At 31.3% G+C, this 27,576-nt stretch overlaps 1 protein-coding gene across 5 annotated transcripts in view; it reads right to left on the reverse strand.

Moving 5' to 3' along the window:
• LOC127730379 (serine/threonine-protein kinase DCLK2-like) overlaps window positions 1-24,933 on the reverse strand; it is a 67,408-nt gene extending 42,475 nt beyond the window's left edge. For 4 of the 5 annotated variants that reach the window (XM_052238756.1, XM_052238755.1, XM_052238754.1 and 1 more), the window contains exons 1-2: window positions 24,845-24,933; window positions 3,018-3,522 (exon numbers count right to left, since the gene is read on the reverse strand). In XM_052238756.1, coding sequence (XP_052094716.1) covers window positions 3,018-3,408 — 391 coding nt within the window. In that variant the 5' untranslated portion in view covers window positions 3,409-3,522; window positions 24,845-24,933. Of the gene's footprint in view, window positions 1-3,017; window positions 3,523-9,772; window positions 9,989-24,844 lie in introns of those variants that run through there. The other variant, XM_052238753.1, reaches the window with a different exon arrangement.
• Window positions 24,934-27,576: the final 2,643 nt, after the last annotated feature.

The raw sequence follows: 27,576 nt of genomic DNA on the forward strand, positions 1-27,576 counted from the left end.
ACAGAAAATACTAGTACAAATTTTGAATAAGACCAATACATCATTTGAATAAATGTACTGATGGTGTGATCCTGACCTTCAAAACTATTACCTAAGACCAAGGTCACCCTGTAAACTATGGCATCCTCTTCAGAATGAATTTGATTTTATCAAATATTAAAAAAATTATAAATTTGTGAAATTTAATAAATTGTCTCAAATTGCTTTTTGGATCAATACTAATAGACTATTTAACCTGTTAATATGTAAAACTGAATGATTTAATTGTCATACGTCAAATTCCTGTATCTACGTCACTCTACCACCATATCATAAATTCATATCAATAAAATACACAATAATATAAGATATAGGTTATCAAAAAATTATTGAATAATTTCCAATAACGAAATTGATTGCAATTTACAAACAAACATGTGTCAAATTTCATTTTTTCCAAATTCACTACACTGTATATTGATTGTAAACAAACTAATTTTATCAAGAGGTTTCAAATGGGGTTTCTGTATTGTAGTTTCTAAATACAATTTGTTCTTATTTTCAAATTCAAATAAAAAATTGGAATTGCTAAAAAAAAATTGGAGAATCAAAAGTGTTTTATGCTGAGATTTTTCTCTTCTACTTTCAAACAGTAATCCTAATACCTATACCTATCTTAAGCCTGTCAACTTATAAGTGATTTTTATTTTTGATCTTAATTTTACTAAAGGTTTTACAAACCAGAGGACCATGACTTTAAACTTGTATTTTTCTTTTGTTTTTGTGAAAGCTAGTAAATGTACTGTCATAATAATCCTTTGTGGCCTAGAAAGTATTTTAGTAAACAAAGATTTCCATTTTTGTTTTATAAGTTTGAATAAAAGGAGATGTAGGGTAATATGTCAATGAGACAGTAACCCAAAGACAACAATCCATCTAAAAGGTCAAAATACAGTCTCTAAATAATGACAAACAAATGTCAAAATAATATGTCTAGCTCTAAAACAATTCTGAATAAATTAAACAGAGACAATCAACACCATCATCACCATCATCACCATATTCTCCTAATGACAAAAACATAAAGTTATACAAAAAACACCAATGATGAGGTTCCTGACTATTTAAATGCACAAGAGCACTTGGTGGGGTTAACATGCTTATTTAGATCTCAACCCCACTCCCTCCTATATATAATCAAAGCAAATACAAGAAGCTCTTTAGTTTAATAATCTTTTAGCAAAACAGACCTTGAATTTAGTTTTACAATAAAGGACCAGTTCCAACAATACCTTCTTTTCTAATTCAATTTGTCACTTCCCTAGCCTTAACATGAATCATATCAGACCTTGGTTTTCTGCTTAGATTTACTTGGGGACTTCAATTATAGATCAAAACAAGAGGGGTCACAAGAGCCCCTTTCCTTCAATGCTAAGAGAAACTGGTTATAATCCAGCATGGATGACAAATCTCCCTTTCCCTAAACACTTATAAAATATGATTGATTGATTGTTGGTGTTTTAATGCCACTTTTAAGCGCCACATTTGGGCTATTTTGTGGGGGCCAGTTTTTATTGGTGGAGAAAGCCGGAGTGCCCGTAGAAAACCACGACCTTCGATAGGAAAACTGACAATCCTAGTCAATTAAGATTGGAGTAGAGTGCACCCGCACGAACGAGGTTCGAACTCACAACCTCAGTGTTGACTGGCTAGTGATTACAGTAGTAGAACTACTTAGACCACTTGGCCACCGAGGCCCCGACTTATATAATATGTACATTCTTTAATCCAAGCATCCCCTTTCAGCATACTTATGTTTTATCTTGTTTGTGTTTTTTTTTTTCATAATGTACATGTATACATGTTAAGTTTTAATAATAATATCTTCAAGCATGAGATTTATAAAATTAATGTGAAAATATTTTTATAAACCATTTTAGCATTTACCTGGTTATTTCCTACCAGGTTGAGTAAGATGTTTTCATAAACATGATAAACAATCTTTAAAAAACATTATATAAATATGATACATGTTAAATGTAAAACATTACTTTTAATAGGAATATACTTTCAAGGAGAGATCAATTTATAGAATACATGGTTGTTATACAGAACTGAGAATACAAGTGACCTTCATCAAAAACTTCAAATGGATAATTTATCTTAACATTTTCTTTTTCTCTATTTAAAGCTATAATTTGCTATTAATTTTCAATTTCCATTATATTTTCTCTCTCAAATGTACATTATATACATATCAGAAGAAGTCCCAAAGAATTCCAGTCTATGGCATAATAAAAGGTCCTAGTTCAAAATATGCATAAACTTAGGGGTTACTTTTGATTGTAATTATTCTAAAACCACTTGAAATGAAGCTTATTTAAAAAAAAACATCAAAAGGATAAACCAAACATTTAAAAGACAGAGATTCAGATAAAAGTTAATAAACACATTTGTTTTTTACCACAGTCTTTTTAATATTTGCGAAATTATTTGTAAAAGTTTTTAGGAGACATATAAGAATAACTGAGGGTAGCAATGAATATTTCTTATATAATTGATAACATTCTTCATTTCTTTATATATTCTTTGCTGTGGATATATATATAACCATTCTGAATTATCAAAACTTTTCAGAGAAATGGCATTTCAATAAATAATGTCTTCAATATAAACTTCCAAAAGGAATAATTTTCATAAATATAGTGTGTAAAGAGAAATAATTTAAGCCTGCCCTTAACCTGTTAAGAACCTATTAATTGAATAGGTTTCTTAGGAAAAAGTCAGTAAGTTCTGAAATAATTAATATCTTTTAGATATATCTGAATTAAAAAGAAAGATTTTCAAGTAAGGAATATACCTAGGTTATATAGCAAGAGTTCTGTTAAATGGTTTAAAATGTTTGGTACAAAAATACATGGACATATCAATAATTTTATCTCCACTGAACAACTTCAAGTCAATTTACCACTGTGCCAAGCCTAAATCTACATCAAACATTATACTAAACTACTTATAAAGTTGTGATCTAAACCTACCTAATGACCAAGGCTCTAATTCAGCCTTTCCATAGCGTATCTGTTTATACCCTTCAAATCCAGCACAAACATAACTCGACCCATCACTTAAGTCTTCTATGTCAGTAACACGTCTTCCTCCAGAGGGGGTGAAGATTTGCCGCACACCATAAGGCAAATTTAAATTATTTGGTAACTTTCCAGTCAAATCATTCAAAAGATCATTGAAGTTAAAATATCTGTGAGGGGTAATGTATAATTTCTTCCCTTTGAAGTAGCGATCTCCATTTACAAAGAATCTGACTTTCCGAGGACGACGTAAATCTCGATAGCGTTCATCAGTAACATCTTTGTGGGCCTGCGACATTGACAGAAGGTTATAAACCCTATTTCTGGACATGGTCGCCGTCATCTGTGTTTTGGGAAATTTTAAGTTGTTATTGTCAAAAATTAGCTTATCTTTCTATCAGTTTTCAGCTGAAGTTTGCTGTTGGAACTACATGGTGTTTTCCATTACTGGAAATCCCTGAAATAAAACAAACTCAACTATAACAACAAATATGAACCAGCTTAACTTGAACACGTATGACTTCTATGAATTCTTTACATTGAGTAATTATTAAGTAATGATAGTGTTTTAAGGTTATAGTAAGTTTCTTATAATAATTCTTCTTCAATGTGCTATTAAACCCGACTGTATTTCCAGCACATCCACTTCTTTTGAGAAAGAGGCTGTACAAAACAGGAATAGAATAGTTATTTCATGGTATTTTTTATGGGCTACTGTACTATATTCTATCAGGGTGATAGGTATGGTGGGCGTCTGTTGAATTTAACTTTTAGGGCCATCATCATCGATTTCAAACTATGTATCAAACTGCAAATGGCCACTACCGTTCCAAATCACTGAAAAAATTACACCTAAATGAGATTAATAAAATAAAAATCTGTATTCATAATTGAAATTAGCACATAAATAAATGTAATATAAGGATATCATGTGCAAGGTAATATTGACCTTTTACCACAGAAACACATATAATAAAGTTAAAAAAAATATGATGCTGGAAAATAACCCATTACAACCCTCACTGTATATATTACATAACTTTAAACATGGTGGTTCTTCCAAGAATCTAATAACAAAGAAAGTAATAATTTTTAAAAACACCACAGTTTACTGCAACTAGGAGTTGACGTCAGACCTGAGAGAACAGGATGAACATTAATTCTCTGATTCGACAAACTTATTAAAATTCTGTCGTCACCTCATAAATAAATTATATATATGCTTCAAAAGTTCAATCAGAAAACCAATTTTTCAAACAAATGTCATACAAAGTGTCATGAATCCTTTAACTTCCTCATATCAAAGAACAAAGACCCCCACCCCCCACCCCACCCCCCAATGTAATCACCAACAACACCACAACTATTTTTCTCTCAATTTCTGCCCCTTCTTCCTCTGGTTTTGAGTCCCCTTTGCCATTTTACCACTTATTCACAAACTTTGAATAGAACAAATGTATTTTGATCAAATGAAAATGCATGTTCAGCATTAAATATCTAATAAAACCAATAAATTAGTAATTTCTATCACAAAAACTTTCCATGAAATTAGGTATGATATTGATTTTGCTGTGTTTGATCAATAATAAATTAATTAAAGTAAGAAAAATTATAAAAATAACCTTTTCTTGGTTTTGTGGAGGAGGACCATGCAGGAAGTAAATTAAGTGTCTTACAAAAAAAGTTAACAATATTTTTCTGTAGTAATAGAAATAACTGAGCATGCATTATTTCATACCGTATTCTGCTGATATTCAGTTTCGGTTGCTTAAAACGAGGGATCACATTCTCATTGGCAATGTTTAATAATATTGGTCTTTTTCATTACGAATCTAGTATGTGCATGACTGCCATACAGCCCATAATGATCCAATATATTTGCTATAGGCAGATACCAACTGGGCATTGCAACAATTGAAAATATTTGCCAAAGGATGTCAAGCAAGATCGAAACAAACATTCAATTAATCAGCAAATCAAATTTTATTTTTAGTTTAAGTTTGTTGACATTATAATCTTTTAAAAATAAAGGTTATATATATATCATAATATTTTGTATCACTGAACTTTTATTTAAAAACAACCATAACAAAAATGATTAATTAATGGAAAATTAATGAACTGATATTTAAAGCTGTGAGAAGGTGAAACATTGAAAAATCATTTGTTGTTACTTGTTTTGTTGATCAGCAAGAGAAATGAAAATGGTAACTCCATTTATTATTTATTAACAGACATGATAGAGTAAAAAGATACATACTAATATATCATATTATTAAATTATTCCTGATATTTAAACACTATGATATAAAAGAGTAAGACATTTAAGTAATAATGTTGAATAAAATAATGCAATGAAATGCTTCAATGGTTCTTGGATTTCAAATTTTCTAAAATTCAAAATATCCTATGACAAGTTTTTAATGGAAAATTTTCAAACAACTTTATATGATTTAATAATAAAGCAAGATTGAAATGCCACATATATACTAATTTAATACTGATCAAAGATACAATCTGAATAATCCAATGAATAATCTGAATCGTAAATTAATCCAGGTCTGTAATAAGATCAATTTAAATTTAAAACTGAATTTATATAACAGTTTAACACAATGATTATAGCTGAGGTAATCTTGTATGTTAAAAGAAGGACAGTTACACTTGATATTAATAATAGCCTAAGTCTTAAATAAATGGGGAATGTGTCCATGGGACACAGATGATGCCCCCGCTTGCATATCATATAACGTTATAAAGGGACATAACTGAAGAACGGTAAAAGTGACCCTACCCAAATTTGTACTTGATCTGAGTTTTGTGGTAATAAGTATTGTGTATAAGTTTCATAAAATTTGGATGAGGCAAACTTAAGTTAGAGAAGGGAAACAAAAAATTCAGCAATTTTTCCTTTTGTAAAGGGGCATAACTGAAGAACAGTAAAAGTGACACCACCAAAATTCAAACTTGATCTGTATTTTGTGGTAATAAGCATTAAGCACTGTGTATAAGTTTCATAACATTTGGTTGAGGCAAATTAAAGGTAGAGAATGGGAACGAAAAATTCAGCAATTTTTCCATTTGTAAAGGGGCATAACTCTAGAATGGTTAAAGTGACACCACCAAAATTCAAACTTGATCTGTGTTTTGTGGTAATAAGCATTGTGTACAAGTTTTATAACATTTGGTTTAGGCAAACTAAAGTTAGAGAAAGGAAACCAACTTTGGGACGGACGTACAGATGGACAAGGGTAAAACTTAATGCCCCCTCCGCTATGGCGGGGGCATAAAAATAATCATATTAATGTAAGTTAACTAAAGGAAACACAATAACAGCTAAGCCATCTGAAAACCTACCAAAAAATCCATCTACATATGTTTTAAAAGCTCTTTCAAACAGGAACCCATACCAAAACATTAGTTTTATGAAAGTGAAGTGAAAAGTAAGATAAAGTAGGTGCCATTTTTCAAAGTAGCACCTAAAAGTTCGTTAACTTTGAGGATTTTATCATCTTTTCGGATTGTCATAAATTCTAAAACATTAAATCTCCTTCCATTATCAAAATGTAACCATTCCAATACCTTCAACTAACAACTCTTAATTCTGGACTGTGTGTCGTCTACTCTGTGAATACTAAATAAATAAAACTTTTCTCCCCTATTCAATTTTATCCCACCCTGACTGCAAATCTTACCCAATATTCTGAGTATCCCACTTCCAAATGTTATTTGTTGACAAAATGCTGAAAAATATTTGATAAATCAATAGAATGAAAAGGTCTACATATATCACCTGTATTATGACAGTAATCACCATTATATTGATTATGGAATATACTGATTAAACCATGTGATATTTAATTTGCAAAGAAAAGAAGACAAGATAAGAAATCTCCTGTGGGAAGGTATTACCCCAGAACTACTCAAAATAGATCATTAATTCTTTAAAGCAATAATGTAATACCGAAACATTTCACCACTACATTGAGCACCTTATCTAATAAAACAATTTTTTTTAGGAAAACATCATTCTGTATTATCATTTCTCTATTTATCAGTACTAACTCAGTATCTTGAGTTAATTGTTGAAGACCATATATTGATCTAAATGTCTTTTGGGTTTTTGTGTCAATTTGGTACTTTGTCTCAATTTGTCTCCTTTTATTCTTACTTTGAGTTGAGAACTTTTTTTTTAATTACCCTGTATCCATCAAATAAATTTGTTTTGATGATGCAGAAGTATTCCTTTTTTTAATGTTGACATTTACCATTTGATATTATTTTGGGTGTATACATGTAACTCTTGGAAGATTGAATCTTTTGTCTCTCCAATATTCAGTTAAAAATAATGTGGTCATATAATAAAAAAAATAAGGAGGTATGGTATGGTTGCCAATGAGACCACTATTCATTAGAGACCGATGGGGATGTAAGCTAAACTATAGGTCACTGTAAGGCCTTCAACAATGAGCAAACCCCATACTGTATAGTAAGCTATTAATATATTTATAGACAAGATACAATGTTCAACAACTGAAACAAGAAAACCAAGGGCATGATTTATCATCAAACAATTAATGTAAAACAAATATGACATACAGCAACCAACAACATCCACTGAATTACAGGCTCCTGTCTTGGAACATTCATTTTAGTTTCTTGTGTACAATTTGGAGTTTAGTATGGCGTTCATTATCACTGAACTAGTATATATATTTGTTTAGGGGCCAGCTGAAGGACGCCTCCGGGTGCGGGAATTTCTCGCTGCATTGAAGACCTGTTGGTGGCCTTCTGCTGTTGTCTGTTCTGTGGTCGGGTTGTTGTCTCTTTGACACATTCCCCATTTCCATTCTCAATTTTACATATAGAATGTGGTGGGGTTAAACATTTTTGGTGAACACTCCATACTCCAATACAAAGGCTAAACATGACTATACTAGTTAGCTGTATTCATTTTCTTAATTTGTATTTACCTTAGTAAGAAGGAAGCATTAGAAGATAACATCAAACTGCATTTTTTTTTAAATGATTAAGAGAAAGAAAGAATGTCTTTATATACAAACATGAATGATTACTTTTCAGGAGGAGACAAAATTGAAAACAATGTTACATTTGGTATCTGTCAATGATAATGCATCATGCCAACACCACTGTTGGGTTCACTATTGACTGAAAGGACTTCTTACAAAATTAATAATTACAGACACTGTATAAATATTTGATTTTGATTTGATTTTTTGTGTTTTAACGCCACTTTTAAGCACCGCTTTTGGGCTATTTCGTGGCGGCCAGTTTTTATTGGTGGAGGAAGCCGGAGTGCCCGGAGAAAACCACCGACCTTCGATAGGAAAACTGACAATCCTAGTCAATTAAGATTGGAGTTGAGTGCACCCATACAAGTGGGGTTCGAACTCACAACCACAGTGTTGACTGGCTAGTGATTACAGTAGTAACTACTTAGACCACTCGGCCAATGAGGCCCCCCACTGTATAAATATGTTTTAGCTATAGGACTTTTCTTTATGTAATTTGAATAACATTTGCAATCAGAAGAAAGACCACTAGCCTGATCAGACTAGACAAACATAAATTTGTAATATTGTCAAGTATGCCTTCAAACAGAAATGAATAAGAAGTAAACAACTGATCTGTTTAAATTTGAGGAAAGAGGAGCCTTTATTAATGCAACAGTCTTACAATACAAGACCATGTAACAATTCAAAGTTCCATAGAAGCAACTTATATTCATGCAATGGTTTAAAGCACTTATATTAAGAGAGATCAGACGGAACTGATATTCATGCAGTGCTGCTGCTGCTGCATTAAAAGTGCAAACAAGGTTTTTTTATAAGTATCCCTACAGAAAAAGCTATTCAAGACCAAAACATGTATAAATCTTGGTACCTTAACAGTCAAAGGTAATGGCTACATAATATGTTACATTAAAGCCTGAAGAAGTCAAAGGTAGCAAATGTACTGTTACCTAAGTGCAAACAAGGTTTTTTTATAAGTATCCCTACAGAAAAAGCTATGCAAGACCAAAACATGTATAAATCTTGGTACCTTAACAGTCAAAGGTAATGGCTACATAATATGTTACATTAAAGCCTAAAGAAGTCAAAGGTAGCAAATGTACTGTTATCTAATAACACACAGTTTGAAAAAGAAAGGTATCAGTCACTAACACAAACAAACATTAAATTTACCACATTTCACAGACTGAGAGAGAACAATATCATCAGAAAGATCTTCAAATTCCATACAAAAATTTAAGCAACAATTGTAAACATTTGCTAGATTCCCAGGTCTGAACTTCATGCAGCATCTTATAGCCAAACAAAAAAAAACTAGTCTAGTCAGCATGAAATGCCACACTGCAAACTAGTGCTACAGATATCTAGCAGTTGCCGCTATGATTACTTTAATGTATAAATTTTGTAATGAAGTGTACTTCAGTACAGGCTGATATTTTGAATGTAAGATATCTCCATGATAAACCATATTGAACCTTTAAATAGATGTAATGAAATGTTTCTAAAAGTACCTGCAATTCAGTATTACATTGTATTACTATAATACCCATGTTGTCAATTTCTCTTTACAAAATGTAAATATGACATATAACATTAAAATTCAAATATAAAATAAAATCTTTTCCTGTAATCTTTGTAGATAAGTTCTGGCTGTAGAAGAATATTGACACTTACCACTGTCAAGTATCTATAATTCGATTATCAAAAGAATGAACATGACTATCGATTTCATATTCTATTCAAAGTCAAATTCCTTAACTCCTTAACTCCACTAGACAAACTCTTTCATTTGATTAATTTCACTCTCCCATTTTTCGACATGATTTGGATGAAATTATTAAAGCAATCCAGCTGATTTTAAATAATTCACAACAAGAATTTTAAATGTAAGATGATTTTGTTAAATCCTGTATGTGTGAGTGTTGTGCTTAACAAATTACACACATGAGATGACCCATGATTTTGACACTGTTGGTATTGGGTAGATTTCAATAACTTCCATTAGAACAATAATGGTAAAAATCAATGACAGTCATGGTCACAGTTATGGCCCTTATTACAATAATACTTTGTCATGGCTTCATGCCAATATCTTTAAAGTATTTTACCAGGATCAACTTATGTCTTTTGGTTACATTGTATGCTTTCAAGTCATTTGTGAATTTAAAATCAAAATAATTTAAATTACTGGACGTATGCCATCTCCTCTTTTATTTCAATATATCACTTACAGTTTAACTTAAAAATAAAACATTTTCCCCTTGTGTTTTAATTTAATACCAGATTTAAGATTTAGATAAACACTGCACTTTTTTCAGTAGGTTGAGATTGCGATTTTTTGTTTTCATATGTCATGTCAAATATTGTGCATTCTATAATTAAATACTAACTTGTATTTCAATGCCATTTACGATCATTTACAGTTCTAAAAAAATTATTAAGACACTTTAGTCTACTACTAATTGTTAATATGTTTGCCAAAAGGAATACAAAACAATAATGAAACAAAAATAACATTTGCCAATGGCCACATTGCCCTCCTTAGCAGCTCTGCTTGCCTACATTTAACTATAAAAGGGTTTCTAATATCCCTGAGCCATTATTTGACATATTTCAATGGCATTTATCATAGTGGCATATCCTTTGATGAAATTGCATTCTGATAACACATCCATAAACTACTGACTTCTGAACCACAACAGTGGAATTACACCAGCTATCTTGATTCTTTGTTGGAGTTACTTTGCATTATCTAATAACAACAAACTTAAACCAAAGACTTAACCCTGATCATTAAACCATGAAATAAAAGGTCACATCATCCTAATGGATCTTAAAATTTCTATATCTTTTCTACTTTAAGAAATAGCACAAACTTTACACAGGAAAACACATGAATTTATTTCTATACAAACAAACAAATTTTCATTGCAAGCTCACATCTTCCTTCGTTACACCTACTTTATAAAATTCTATGATGAAGTTACACTATGATCTGCAACACATCAAACTATCCCAAACCTGTAACCTTACCAATACACGTCATTAACCATGAAATCAAGGTGACAACATTTTGACCCTGGACACTTGTCTATTGTTGAAGACTGGAACAGTTGCCCTTTAAATGCCTTCTGATTATTTTTTTGTCATTGGGTTGCTGTCACATTGATGTATACCCAACGTCTTTTTTCGTATTCAATATAAAATTTGATGATCCTGTTTGATTACATTAAGCCTATTATTGCATACCTCTGATGACCACTAATGGCATTAAAATCATAAATACTCTGTAATACCTAAATAAAACAGTACCCTAGATTTGTATGTATTAGTACTAATCAGTTTATTTTTAATCATTCCTATATGTAACAATTAGAGAACTGGCTTGGCAAATAATATATGTCTTTCTACCAGTCATACAGAATAGAATGTGGGTTTATAAGATTGGTATAATGCTGGCTGAAATATTTGGTTCACTTGGAATTCATATTCAAATCAAGTATAAATTACATTGCTTTTAACGGATTTTTGTTTCCGTCTTGAACTGATATACTAATGATTTATATAAGGAAATGTCCATAAGACATTGATAGATTGATGCCTTCTTTGTCTGCAATATATAATAATACATAATCAGGATAATAGCATGTTAATATGATATCATAAAATCTGCTTTGTACTAGACAGACACTCTGAATTAGATTTTTAATGTGCTTGGTTAACAAGAGGCTAGGGAAGACATGTAAACTTACCCATACAAGTAATATTTGCTCTTCCTTTTAAATATCACATGCTTAGCATAGAAGCAGCTTTAACAATTCAAAGATCTCTGATTTGATATATCCAGCCAGAAATGTAACCAACAACTTTCCACACATGAGGAGAGTTCGCTTGCAAGAAGATTTTAATATTTATAACTTTTGTATTCTCTAATGTCCTCATAAGCAAACTTTGAATAAAGCAGAAGACAGTTATCAGAGAATTATAAAAATGCCTTTACTTTTAAAAGTCAGAATAACAGAATAGAATTGACTTGACAATCAATACATACCTGTATTGTCTACTTGTACTTTATTACCAGTAAACTGCACAGTATGCAACCTACCTCCAGTACTGTTCATTCTTTAAATGGGATTGAAATCAAATATGGAAATGAAAAAAAAGATGTTCTCTTTCCAAAAGGATCTTAGAACAATAAAGTGTTCCATATAAACAAACAAAAACAAGATAAGTGGATATATTCCATGGAACTTATTCAACAAAGAAGTAAATGTAAACATTCAAACCAAAATATTGACTTTCTATAAAGTCTTTTAAGTCTATCAGTATAATATTGTAAAGCTGATAGATAAAGCAAACTGACATGTGTCTGCATTAAAAAAGCATCTAATTTACCTGTCAATTTACCAAACAAATCAGAGGCTTCAAATGGGGAGTTTGGGATTCTTAAAAGACAAATGTGAAGGTACACAAAGTAAAACTAATTTTTTGATGTGCAAATGAATAACACGAGGAAAAGGTTTAAGCGACAGTAACCCAACAACAGAAAAAAATAACATCAACTTAAACTTTTATCAATATTATAGGAATTAAATGTACATAAGAAATTATCATATTCAATCTTTAGCAATTTTGAAAACAGGGATATTACTGTCTACAACTGAAACTAAAGTTTTGAAACATGTTAACCTGAGGATAATATGATCGGGTTGTCATCTTTATCCCATTGTTCATTAAATTTTTGTTCAGCAAGTCCAATTTTCTAAATAAAAATGTTTGGGTTATTAAACCTGACTTGTCAAAGAATTACTTTTGTAATACAATATAAATTTAGAAATTATTGCATGCAATTATCAATATAATTCAATTGCCAGAATTGTGAGATCAATTAATACTTTCAAATACATGTACGGTACAAGTATTTATTAATATAATACTTATTTGAACGAACGAACGCATCGGTATGTTTGCAAATACGTACAAGGTTTGACCAGAACTGACAAGTGTACTTCATTGCTAGGATGGATTCCTATTGAAAGTATCATTAACATTAATAAGTTCATAGTTGTTATTCTTTGGAAGGCTGTGCAATATGCCATCTCAATATTTGTTGAAAAAGGTTCTTATGTCAAGACTTTTGATGTAACGTTTTACCACAAAAGTACCAAAAATAACTTTGGCTTTGTGAATGATGTCATCCAGATTATGCAGAAATATGATTTAGTGGGCCATATCGAAAAAACTATTGTTGATGAGCTACTTTCCTGTGCAGAACCAATGGAAATCAATAGTTAAAAAAACGTGTATACGAGTATGAAGAGAACTCTCTCAAACAACGCCTAAATAGTGATTGTGACTTCGAATACTTTAAACTAAGTATTCATAACTCTATTGAACCACATTGTGCTTGGACTATCTTGCGCCAGTACCGATCTCTGAAGTTTCAAGCACAATTTGTCAAATCTCTGTGTGTTCTGGTTATACCAAACGAACCTGATACGGAATTTCTGTTATGCCATAAGTGTGGTTATTTTCTATGACAATGCAATTTTACACATTTTATACAATGCTGTAGTGTATCATCAACAAGAGACTTAATTTGGATAGATCTAATTAATATTTGACCCATTGAGTTTAGCGCAACGCTCCATGATATGGAAGACACATATTTGACACTAACTCTGCTATCATGTAACAGATAAAAAAATTTCCTTCTTGAAAAAAACAGATGCAGACAGTTTCATGTACTCATGTGTAAAGTTTATCAATAGGTTATGTAAGGAATATGACAGTTAATTTGATAGTTATTACATCTGAAATATCTAAATAGACATTAATTGAATTATCTGAACATTTATTTATTTATTCTACTTACTTAATTATCTATTTAATTATTTATCAGGTTAACTATTTATTCATTTATTCATTTATTTTATTTAATTATTCATCTTAATATTCTCATTATTACATGGTAGCTTTGTATTATATTATATTTTGTATCTATATTCATGTATATTCATAATCTCCTAAAGGAAGATAATAAACATATATATATATCACATTTTGGGTAATATGAAAACAAAGAAAACATTGAAGATTTTTGTTCAAATCATGATTTTCACCATATTACTTTATCAATATAAACTCATCAAAGATACCAGGCTTATTATTTTGTATAGAAACATGTTTTTTCTACAAAAGACTCTTCAGTGATGCTCAAATCGAAAGGCCAAATAAAGTATGGAGTTGAAGAGCATTGAGGACTCATATTTCCGAAAGGTTTTGCGGAATACACATGGTCATGTTTTTCTCTGACTGTTAATGACATCTTTACACTAAATCCATTGGATGTTGGATGTGTACTGATCAATATTTTAGTCTTAGATACATGATTTTTTTATTAGTTGTTATTGGCTTCTTTGAACTAGCTGTCAGTAACTGCCAGTACTCTCAGATCTGTACTTAGTGTCCTTTTTGTTTTTAGGGATGAGGGATGGATAAATACCCTGCAACGTCCAATCTGTGTTTTTGTTTGATGTTTTTCTGCTTTGTATATATTTGATGAGTTAAACCTTTTTCAACTGATTTTTACAGTTTTGTTCTTATGTTGTGCTGTAACATCACTGTCCCAGGTTAGGGGGCTGGTTGAGCGCTCACAAACATGTTTAACCCCGCCACATTCTTTTATAATTTGCCTGTTTCAAGTCAGGAGCCTGTAGTTCAGTGGTTGTCGTTGGTTCATGTCTGTCATAATTGATTTTCGTAAATTGTTTTGTTATAAATTAGGCCATTAGTTTTCTCAATTGAATTGTTTCATATTTTTCATGTTGGGGCCTTTTATAGCCGACTCTATGGTAGGGGTTTTTCTCATTGTTCAAGGCTGTAAGGTTGCCTATAATTGCTTTAACATCCACTTTATTTGAACTTTGGTAGATTATAGTTGCCTCATTGGCAATCATACCACATCTCCTTATTTTTATAAAGTAATCTATTCCTGGGGTAGAAATTTCTTTGTTTTTGGAACAAGGCAAAGTTTTGTAAACTATTAATTTATAAATATGACCATATCAATAATAATTCATGTCAACACAGAGGTGCTTGTGATTGTTAGTGTCTTGGTATCTGACAACTGAACTCAATCATAAAACTTGTAAAATTCAATACAGCATGAAATGTAGGTCAATGACCAATTTTTGATAGGGAGACCCTTAAACTCCCCTCAATGAATTTTTTCCCCTGGTTGAATGTAGATACATAAAAATTAAAGTCAATACAATATTTCCAAACTAGGGACAAGACCCTAATATGTGACTTTATCCATTATTGAAGGAAAGATTTGAATTCCATTGAATTTGTTGTAATATTTCAACTTTACCACCTACCACAGACATGAATCACAATTCTCTTTAGAGAATATATACAATCCTTATTCTATAATTCAATAATCCTAAACTTTTATATTCAATTGTAATTGTCTACCCAGAAGAAATTTAAATTTCCATACAAAAAGTGATTTTTTATTCACTTTAATTATATTTTGAGTGAATTCATACTGCCAAGTATAATTTGCTGTAATTTGTTATAATACCTGTCTCCAAATTTAAACCACATTCAAATTCAATTCACATTACACTGATCTAAATTTCCATATAATATTAATCAACATATATTGTACAGTTCATACACATACACATGTATATACCAGTACTGAGGAACCGTCATACAAATCAAAGTTTTTGTGGGAGTTGATGAGGGGGCATTCTAATGTACATTGTTTTGTAATAAGCAGATAACAACATTTTTTTGACAACCTGAGTTGATGCCTCCATTAATAAAAAGGGGCCGTTTCACTCTGCCCTGTTCTCCCTGCTAATGTAATATAAAAAAAGTATTAAGCTGTTAAACATCAAATTAAATCTAAAGCAAGAGCAATAACCACTTCTTTTAAAAATTTTCATATGAATCTGAAGAATTGTGAAATTTTTATTTTGAGAAAAAAATTCTGTTTTTTTCTTCTACTCAGTAAACTGAATTATTAATTTGTATTCTCAGCATAGTTGATTTTATCTACACAACCATCACAGTAAGTATTCCTACTCTAAATCCTATCATCAGCAACCCTTATATGTCCAGTATATTATAGTCAAAACTCTTTTAAAATGACTTAAAAAATATTATCTGTCAGATTTTCATATATTGTTTTGCATGTACATTAACAATTGATTAATATTTTTAGTATGTACAAATTCCTAAAGATATTATTCTGTACTACTATATTCAGCCTATATGATCACTTTCATTTAATATACAAGTTTTATTGGATTTTTTTAATGTTTCATTTTAATCTATGGTACAAAATTTTTATCAATTTATTAACTTTTATTCTTTGTTTTCATCTTGAACAGCTCTATAACTTTGACATATTAAACATATAGAATCAAAACTATATAAAATATTAGATTTGAAATTAATCTTGATTACAATAAATACAAATTTTATATCCCAACAGAACCAATACAAACACTGAAGAATGTCAAATATTTGAAAAAATAAGCCCCAAAAAGTAATCAAAGATTCCTTGCTTATCATTTTAGCATACCAAAGTGTAACTTATTCCATTTACAAAAAAACTCATCAATGGTTCTCAAATAAAAAAAGATTTTAGGGCTAATGTTATATGTCATTTTGGTATGGTCAAGACGTTTGGTTAAGTAAGCATACTTTTAAGAGAGTTATCTCTCCTTAACCAGTTATTGGGTTTTGTGTATTGTGGCATAAATCCGTATTTGGTTTATGAATTAGTTTGACTGTTGATTGTTCTCTTGATTTATTGTAACCATACATGTACATGTGTTTGTGTTCAATAGAAATTATTAATTGAAAAGAAGTTATTTTATTTATGCCAAAGTAAAGCATAAAACTAAACAACCAGGAGTTTGTCAAGAGCATTGGAAACCAAAAATTCCAAATAGTTGCTCCAAATCTGACTAAGGTCATCTATCTATGCCAGGTAGCCAGTGGTAGAAAGACCTTACTGTTTCAAATAATTTAAACATATATATGAACTGGGAATTTACATAATATTGCGAGTCAATGAATATTACATGTCAGCATACCCGGTAGGTGTGCTAAATAAACTAGGCTCGGCACCAATTAATTACGAAGTTGAATAGCATTTAATATAAAAAAATTCCATTAAGTTGCGCCAAATTTGGCTGAAGCCATCTATGCTAGAGGGTAAAAAAAAGTATTCCAAGTAACTTTAACAATTACAAAACATGTATATGAACGGTAATTTTGCAAAATAAAAGTTAAATCAATGATTTTTTTTTAAGAGACAGAAAATACCAACAAAACAATAAAAAGTCATAAGTCAAAGAAAAACAAACAACATCATGGCCAAAAAACATAATACATCACACTTAAGATTAAACAACACCAATCCAAGCAAAAACCATGGTGATCTCAGGTGTTACAGAAGGGAATATGTAACACTATAAAATCTATTCTTTCTCTATGATTTTGTATTTTTTCCTTTTTTTAATCAATACAATACATGTACTGAACAGATCTAACTAAACCTTTTTTTCTGTAAATGGCTTAAAGATTAATTTCCAAGAGAAGAAGGAACAGGTGAGGCAAGGGCACTTTTTGGCCCCCAATATAACGTCATTATTTTCAGATGAAAAGTATTTACATGACAGAGTGTAAAACACCACTGGATATCCGGGATTATCACGATCTGAAATCAGCGGAGGGATCTGAATCCAGAGTAGCAAATACAGGAAAAATACAAACAATGGGCTACTAAAATCTGGATCCGATTCCCACTGGGCATAATGCGATAATTGCTCCTCGGGCTTCAGATCCCTGCACGGATTTCAGATCATATCTGGTGTGGTAAAATGGAATTATGTTTGTCCAGTTTTTCTGATAAGGCATTGACATTCACATGCCTAATAGGCTAGCAATGGACTACATAAATGTTACATATGTATAGTATATGTATCAATGTGACAGAAAACTTTTGTCAAAATAAGCTACAGGTCATTAAAGGTCATAATACAGTCTTCAACCATATACTACATAAACAGGGGCAGATTCAGGAATGGAGGAAAGGGATATATAATTGTCAAAAATGAATAAAACACATCAGAGCATGATTGCAAATTTTTTTGTTGATTTTAAGCAAAAAAACGATATCTATCCAATCAAAAGGGGTCCGTCCGGTGTAGAGTGTACACCTGACCCTCTAGTCTGACTCAGCCACTGATTAATATATAAATACCGTCAGTAAAAAAAAAATTCATGCAAATTGATTGTATTTCTATGTTATTTGGTTTCTGATTTTGTTAAAAAAAATATAAATATATCAATGAGATGTATTTTTGGCCCAATATGACCAACAACAGACGAATACCCCTGTATTACTAAAAGATTGCACCACTTGTACTAAATTCATCAATAAAACAGAAGTCAATACAAAGCATCACTACATATATATACTAAACAGATGATGAAAGTGATGTCTTTTTTACAGCACTAACAATTATAGTTGAAGTGAAGATATTTCTTTTTTCACGAGACTTTTTAATTAGTAATTTTAGAAGTACAAAAGTTGTATTTTAGAATTCTGGTTATAGATGTAATAATGATATTAATATATATGTACCCATACCCAAGGAGCCCAGCTTTATAAAATAATCTTACCTTGAAAGGTACAGAAAGCTACTAAAAAATGAGGAATTCTGGGTAAATTGCAACTTCCTCTTAATCACTCTGTTACTATCTCAAACAAAACCCTTAACAACAATAAAGGGCTCCACAAAATTTATTTTTCACTTTAATGGACATATTTTCACCTGAGAATTAAATTTCATTGTGCTACTTATGGCTATAAATTCTTTGTTGAGAAGGATAGCCCATTAAATATCTGTATTTAGTTCACAGGTTTAGCGAACAAAACATCCTGTCCCAGCAACTAGTTCATGTCAAACAAGACATGACAGTTTTTTTTCTTATTTTATAACTTTTGATTAAAGTTACTCCCAGACATATATACTGATTTGTCTAACAATTTTCACAAGCTATCTTTTTTCAACAATGTATATGAATAAAAGGAGATGCAGTGTATACATCAAGGAGACAGCAACCCAACAACAAAATAACCAAAAGACGTCTAGAGGCAACTTATGATGTTACTTATTTAAGAAAGAGTGCATACATTAAATGTCCTATCTACTCCTGAATTTGCTGGTATATATTCTGACCAAATATAATAAGGGATTGACAGTTTAACTGAATTGTTTAGGGAATTATCAAACTTTTACAATTTTCATAATGTTATCAACCCTAAGCATTTTGCGAAAGCAGAGTTCTCGAAAAGTGGGGATCCAAAGTTATTAACCACCAAAATTTAGCAAAGGACTAAAAACAGTTTTGGTATTTTGCAATAGAAATAATAGTGAGGACCCGCAGATTTTCTTCAAGGACCACCAGGGAAAACATAATTTTGAGAACTCTGCACAAGATTATTGCTGATAAAAAAATGGAGCGAACATATAACAAAATATCTGTGATATTTAGTGTTTAGTTTTGTTAGTTACTGCTTTTCATAGTTATCTGCATATTTTCACAATATTGTAAGATAATGGTATATGCTTAATATTTCAGTTTAGGTGTAATACCACCAAACATATATAGAACATCCCATCCAGTTTCATGCTAAAAAGGGTTGAAAAAAATATTCCCTTGAATATGACAGTTGTATAAAATTAACCCTGCATTTCATTGCAGAATTTTTTTTTAATAGTTTAAGCTGATCAAATTTAATTATGTGAATCAGCAGAAAGAAATTATGACAAATATAAAGTATAGATAGTGCCAAAACATATCATCACCAGGCGCTGTTAACTAAGTGTTTTGGCATTACTTATACTTTTTATATTGAAAAATTTGCTACTTTGTCTTATTCACTTTCAATATTATCAGATGGTAAAATATTCCACTCTTTATATAGCTAGAATAAATAAAGATACAGTATGTAAAACTAGAGGCTCTAAAAGCCTGTGTCACTCACCTGCACCTTAGACAATGGCCACTTTAAGAGTAAAAATCATCACTAAACGGGAATAACTCTATTAAGAGTTTACTGGCAATTTCAGTCATGTTGACTTTTGTAGATCTTACTGTGCTGATAATTTATCCTTTTTAAATTTTTTATATATCTATTATAGTTTTCAAGAAAATAATGCAAAAAATGCAAAAAAATATTAACTCTAATTAAGAGTTGACTGAAGATTTCAGTCATTATGGCTTTTTTGTAGATCTTGTCATTTGTGCTATTTAAAGTTTCTATCAATCTATTACAGTTTTCAAAATGATAGGCAAAAATGGCAAAAATCAGGGCAATAACTTCAATAAGGAGTCTACTAACAATTTCTGTTGTCTTATTTGTAGATCTTGTCTTGCTGATCATTTCTGCTTTTTAAAGTTTCTATCTATTATAGATCTTAAGATACTAGGCAAGAACTAAAAAAATTGGTGAAAATCGTTATTAAAGGGCAATAACACTAGTAAGAGGTCGACTGAAGATTTCGGCCATGTTGACTTATTTGTAGATCCTGTGCATGCTGATCATTTTTGTTTTTAAAGATTCTATCTATCTATTGTAATTTTTAAGTTATTAGGCAATAACACAAAAATATAGTAAAAATCGTCATCAAAGGGCAATAACTCTAATAAGGAATTGTCTGCTGATTTTGGTCATGTTGACTTATTTGTAGATCTTGTCTTGCTGAACATTTTTTGCTATTTAAAGTTTCTGTCTATCTATTTTTATTTTCAAGATAATAGGCAAAATTTTTTTTTTAAAATGATAAAATTCATTATTTAGGGGCAATAACTTCTTTACGAAGTCGTCTTACATTTTGACAAAAATAGCCAATAGGAAGAGCTCAACATTCTGTCCATTTTTGCCCTTGTAAGATTTTCTCTATTTATAGCAGTTTTCAAAATAATACGCAAAACTCGTATTTTACCCCCTATGTTCTATTTTTAGCCATCGGCCATCTTGGTTGGCAGGCGGGGTCATCAGACAAATTTATTGAAACAAAATACCCCACTGATGATTGTGGCCCAGTAGTTTCAGAGGAGAAGATTTTTGTAGAAGTTAACAAACGACGACAGACGATGGACTAGGTTAGCGAAAAATCATAATTTAGATGTACATGTTCTTTCAAAATTGCATCTTAGCCTTTTGCATGATTTAGTTTAGAATATAACCTATCATGCAGCTATTCACAATTTTTATTTTGATATAACTTATAACAACTTTTACTTTAAATTTTTCATGTGGACTGACTTAGTTTGTGTAAACTTTTTTATGAGTTTGGAAAAAAATCGTTGTTAGTTGTTACATGGTCATATATCCCTCCTGGATAACTCACAACCTAAAACAAACTGAACCTTAAACAAACTATATATAACTAACTTAGACTATCTTTAACGAACTTGGACTATCTATAACAAACTTGGACTATCTATAACAAACTTGGACTATCTTTAACGAACTTGGACTATCTATAACAAACTTGGACTATCTATATAACACACTTGGACTATCTATAACAAACTTGGGCCTATCGATAACAAACTTGGATTCTCTATAACAAACTTGGACTATCTATAACAAATTCTGACCATAACAGAATAAGGATATAATAATTTTATTTTATATATAGAAACATTACAAGGCCATAAAAAAGAATATGTTTGTTTGCCCTAACCCTACCTACCCAGAAAATAGCTGCCTACTCAAAATCTTTTATTGTCCTGATGTGAAAAAGTTTGGTTTTTTTTAATAAGATAGGCATGAAGACTAAAAAACATTGGACACTTAAATTTCTCTTTGCTGAAAAAATAAGCAAATGCCTACCTACCTACCCACTGTCTCCACCTATGGGTAGGGTTTGGGCAAACCAAAATATTTTTAAGTGTGGCACAAAGTGAACAAACTCAGTCTATATTTTTTCTCCTGTGTTTTTTTTTTCTGTTTGTTATTCTTTAATCTAACTTCTTTATTTATACACAAATTATCAATTTATTATACACATTTTTAAGAGAAAAACAAATAATTAATATTTTTTTTTACCTTTTTCTGTATTTAATTGATAAATGGACCTAGTTTTTGCAGTAAATATTTAGAAACAGTCTGGAGCTACTTAAGTTTTCAAAACATCAATAACTTTTCTCAAACATTCATGGAATTTTAAGAAACTCTTAGAAGCTTGTTCATAATCTTCATTCATCCTCTTTAGACAACCTTCATCTTGTTGAACAGAGTGATTCTAAAGGTGGCAGGTAGTTTTACATTCCGGAATTTAGGTTGCTCTTTTGTGTACCCTACTTAAGTCAATGTATCTGAACTGTGTGACTGGACAAAAAAATACAGTATCTACTGAACATACTTTCCCAAACTGAAGGATGAATCAGGTGTAGAAAAATATGAAATAATTTTACGTACAGGTGAAAATTAATTTTTGAAATTTTTTTTTAATTTCGTATTCACTGCATGATAAAAGACCTACAAGCACTATAGTGGCCTAAAGTTTATAAAGATAGCAAAAAAAGTAACTGTCATCATACACATTCAAATTAATTTCTGAATATTATAATGAAAGTACTTCGGTTAACTCTGTATGTAGAATTTTGTGCAGTGTTAGAAAGTGGTGAAAATCCTAAAAAGGCTATCATTATCCCTATGGGCCAGGAAATACTACTGTGCTACCTAAAAGTCCACACATCTGACACATATATTCATCTGTCAGGAGTTAATAGTTAAAATAAACACTGTAGTTTTTTCTCAGGTTATGATATCAGATTTAAACCATCTTTATGTAGCAATTATCACCTACTACAATAATCAATTAGGTGAATGAGAATACAAAAGACAGAAATAAATAGTCTATTTTCAAATTACCGACTTTTGACTCCAGAGTATATAATTTTTCAACAGGTTACCTACTCTTTGGTGGTAGGACATCCTACTGGGTCAAGTAAGAGCAACTTAAAGAAATAAAATCAAGCTTATAATTGGTGAAATTTGGTGAAAAAATTAACTTAATCATATTTTTATACACAACAAAATCATCAGAAAACAGTTGATTTTTTTTCCCAAATTGCTTGAATTGTAATGTTGATATTACTTCTTTTAGTTGCTCTTACATTTTACTTGACTGAGTACCAGAATGTTTTACCACAGGGTAGGTAAACTGTCAAAAAATTATATACTCCAGAGTCAAGTCTGTAATAGTCTATCCGGGAGTCTTCATTCATATATCATATATATATATATATATATATATATATATATATGATACACAAGTCTAAATTGAAAACAACGTTCAAACCTATAATTGCGTTGGATAAAAACCATATTTTTATACGTGTGCATGCAAAACAAATTTCTTCGTAGAGGGGTCTAAATACAGCACAAACAACATTTTCCAAAAGACCAAAAAAGTGAAAAAGTATATTTTAACAAAACGCATTTGACTAACAGGTCGAACAACTGATGTTCTTAAACCCTGCTGAATGCCATTGGCGATGCCAAATAAACGGATCACCAGATGTAAAAAATGGATCTTAATTATTAATTTAATACCAAATAGAAAACAATAAACTTGCGGAAAAGATGGTATACCGCAAACATGAGGTGCAAAAATTTGTACACCATATATCCTGATTTGGACAATTAATGTCTCCTCAGTGATGTTAGGAATTGAAACGGTATTTGGAAGGCCATATAATTTACTTCAATTTAGGATAGACACTTGAATTTTGAAGAGTCGAAATAGGATGAACGGATCATATAAACCTGAAGGAAAATATAAACAAGTCTAAATTGAAAACAACGTTCAAACCCATGATTGCGTTGGATAAAAACCGCAATTATATCATATATATATAAACTGAACCAATTAATGCATTTTGATAATACATTTTGAAATCATGACATTGTGTTGATTTTATCAGAGAAAATGTACTTCATGTGCAATGATTATAATAACTGCAAGAGTAAATGAATGATACATTTGGAGGCAACAATGTCAAAACCTACCAATGAGTACCTATTGTTTATGTTTTTGGGACCAATAAATAAAAGTATTAGTCCTAGATGTGTTCTTTGCCCTCCAGGGGCCTTATTTTGTGAATAAAATTTCTTATTCTTGTATGTGTGAATAATTTTTGTTAGCCGGTGGATATTTTCTCATTTAAAGGCTTCTGTCAGAATGACATACACGTATAAGTGGGAAGCTATGCAATGCAACACAATCAAAAAGTTGTGAACATTTTGCGATTGGTTCTTTAAAATACAGCTATAGACTGCAGTAAAAATGTGAGACAACTAAATAACAAGTGGTTATCTCCCTTTGTAAAGCTGAAATTTGAGATGTCCATATTTTCTTTTCAAGAGTACATTTCTACCTTCAGACGACTGTAAAAGATCTGTAAATTTTCGTTTGATTGAAATTTAAAAAAACAACTTTTGGAGTAAAGAGGTATCGACACAATGATAAAAGTGTACTAAATGGTAACTGAAAGCTTCCTTAGAAACGAGCACCTGCTTTAGTGTAATTTACTACATGTACTATAGTATTTGATTAAATTAACCCTCTAAATATTGAATCAGGTGAAAAAGTTATAAATATTCAAATTTCTGTTTTATGAAAGGAAAAAACTTACATGTTCCCGTAACAAACTCCAAGAATATCAATTATAATAGTTACGTAGCAAATCCAATTTCGTCCGCCATATTTGCTACCTGATCTTAATTGTTGAGGTACCCCATGGGGTTGATATATTTACTGATCAATCAACACTCTGTTTCTGGCCTTCGTGAGATTTTTTGTTAACTTAACTTTTACTTTCTTTCTTATTTTCCTTTACATATTGCGGCTTTTTACACTGGGTACATCAAGGAAGCGTTTACTTAAATATTAACATGGACATAATATTGTTAGTATACTCGGAGACATATATATGTCTCTGCATGGTATACTCATTCCCAGATATTAGAGATTTCTGGTTACATGCCCACTCAAGTATAAATGACATAAATCATGAACGTTAAGAAAATTTAATACTGAAAGGACTGGAGTAAACTCGAAGTTTTAGTTGTCAGGCGCGTAGCTGCCTTTACGCAAAAAATCATTTGCTTGCACATTTTTTTCACAAAAAAAAAAATTTCTGAAATTGAATTACGGATAGTCTTTAGTCTTTACAGATTATCGCGTCGGGCGGTGTTTAAAGCTTAAATCTCTGATGTCGTCTCTAGCAGTGAATAATAAGGAACTATATCCTTCAATATTCTCAATCTTCTCAATTCTAGTTACAATGCCAGTAACTACATCAACTACTGAACGGTCATTTAGTGCATTACGGCGACCGAAAACTTATCTCCGTTCAACCATAGTACAGGACAGACTATCTTCGTTGGCGCTAATACATGTTCACAAAGAAATGGATATCAAGACCGAGAGAGTTCTGCGATCATTTGCGTTGGCAAAAAATAGATATATGGACTTTCGATATTAACTATACTTTAAGTCTTACATGCAGTATTAACATTTAATAATACAGTCTCAATACAATCACATTGAAAACATCTTATATTTATATCCCTTACTTATAAGTGAAGACTTAAAAGTGGCCGTTAGATTTCGTATTCCCATTGTCCGTTCGTCCAAAAGACTATTAATTCACCTGGGGTATCTGTGTCCCAAATGACCTTCTACCGTTGTCGTAGAAACCTCTACTTTGATTTAAGAATGACCTTCGCGAGAAACACTACGGGTGTCTTGCAAGAAGCAGGAACTGCTTACCCTTCCGGAGCACAGGAAGTCGCCACATTGTTTTCTGGGTTCGTCTGTATTTAGTTTTCAATGTTGAATGTTTTTGTTTCTCCTTTTGTGTCTTATCTGTTCCCGGGTTTGTCAATTGTCAATTGATTAACGCTTAGTTGTCGACTCGTCCTGATCTTCTCGTTTTATAAAATTTATTTTATATTTGAAAATAACCATGTTAATAACATAAGCAGCAAATTACGGAAATCACTAGACTTTTACTATCGTTTCATGAAAATATGGTATAGTAAGAAACAGATATGGTATTTTTCATGTTCAAAGCAGTCACTGTAATTACTCATATGCCCGGAGCTTCATGGGGATTCGCTTCCCTGGACCATCGTCTACGGTGCTGCCCTGGATTCCCGACTAGGGTGTTACCCTGGATCAGCTGGTGACTTTGAGCGGTCCATAGCCTCCTCCCTTCCCAAATCACTATAAAGTCCACAAGTATTCACAAAAAAGGAGTTTGGGCGTGAAGGAGTGATGTGAATTTCATAAGCATGGCATACCGGTAAAATGCCCGAAAAAAAGTTATCATTTTCTGCATAAAATGGTCCAAAAAAAATTTTCGCCTCGCTTCGCTCGGCCATCGTTATGATTGCACTTTATTTAAGTCCAGCTACGCCCCTGTTAGAGTTGAGTTACTTTTCGACTTTCTACACAACACCTTCACTCAATCGTGTCAGAACAGAAGTTTTTATTTAGACAATAGTTCTTTGAATAACTAAATTTGTTGCAACCCATACAAAACCTTCTTCGGTAGTTAAAAAGATTAATATGTTAGAAATTCTAATTGACACTTTTTTGAGATTATTCAAGCTGTGCATTTTTCTATGAAAACATCTATATTGGGCAACAATTTCTTGAATCTGAAAGTTTGTTTTTTTAGAACCCTATATGAAAATTAACGGCTAATAAGACGATTTTCATTCCATATTGTTAATTTTCCTTTTATTGACGATCATATTCCTTTGGGGTTCGTGTCGCTCAGTCTTTTGTTTCCTAGATGTTGTGTTTTGTCTTTTGGTTGTTTTTAGATCTTTGCCATGCATGACATTTGGCAGTTTGTTTTCGACTTATGCATTTGAATGTCACTTTGGTATCTTTCGTCTCTATTTTTCATAGATACAAATATTTGATTCGGAGGTTTAGTTATGCCTGTAGAAATTTTAATTCAAATACAATATCCCATCCCAAATTTTACGTAAATACACTTCCAAATTCATAAAAAAAAATACAAACAAACAAACAAACAAGCACACACATATATTGCCATGAAATATCGATTGCCACTTATACAGCACCTTTTTAAGCCGTTGCTATTTGCCCGCTTCTGAGCGAATAAATAAAGTCTTTGACTATAAAATGTCAAAGAATAGAAAAAGAAAGGATATGGAAATCGATCCATGACACAAAATCAGTACATGCACAGCAATAAACACACAAAAAGCAAAGGTACAGCGCTTTTATTGCTGTACTTCATTTCAAAGTCACAGTGAGGCCTTCAACACGAAGCAAATTAAAAAAAACTCTCACCTCACTGCACCGGTTTGACTGGAATTCTTTGCA

This window comes from Mytilus californianus, unplaced genomic scaffold (assembly GCF_021869535.1).
Source record: "Mytilus californianus isolate M0D057914Y unplaced genomic scaffold, xbMytCali1.0.p SCAF_2, whole genome shotgun sequence".
Lineage (NCBI taxonomy): Eukaryota > Metazoa > Mollusca > Bivalvia > Mytilida > Mytilidae > Mytilus > Mytilus californianus.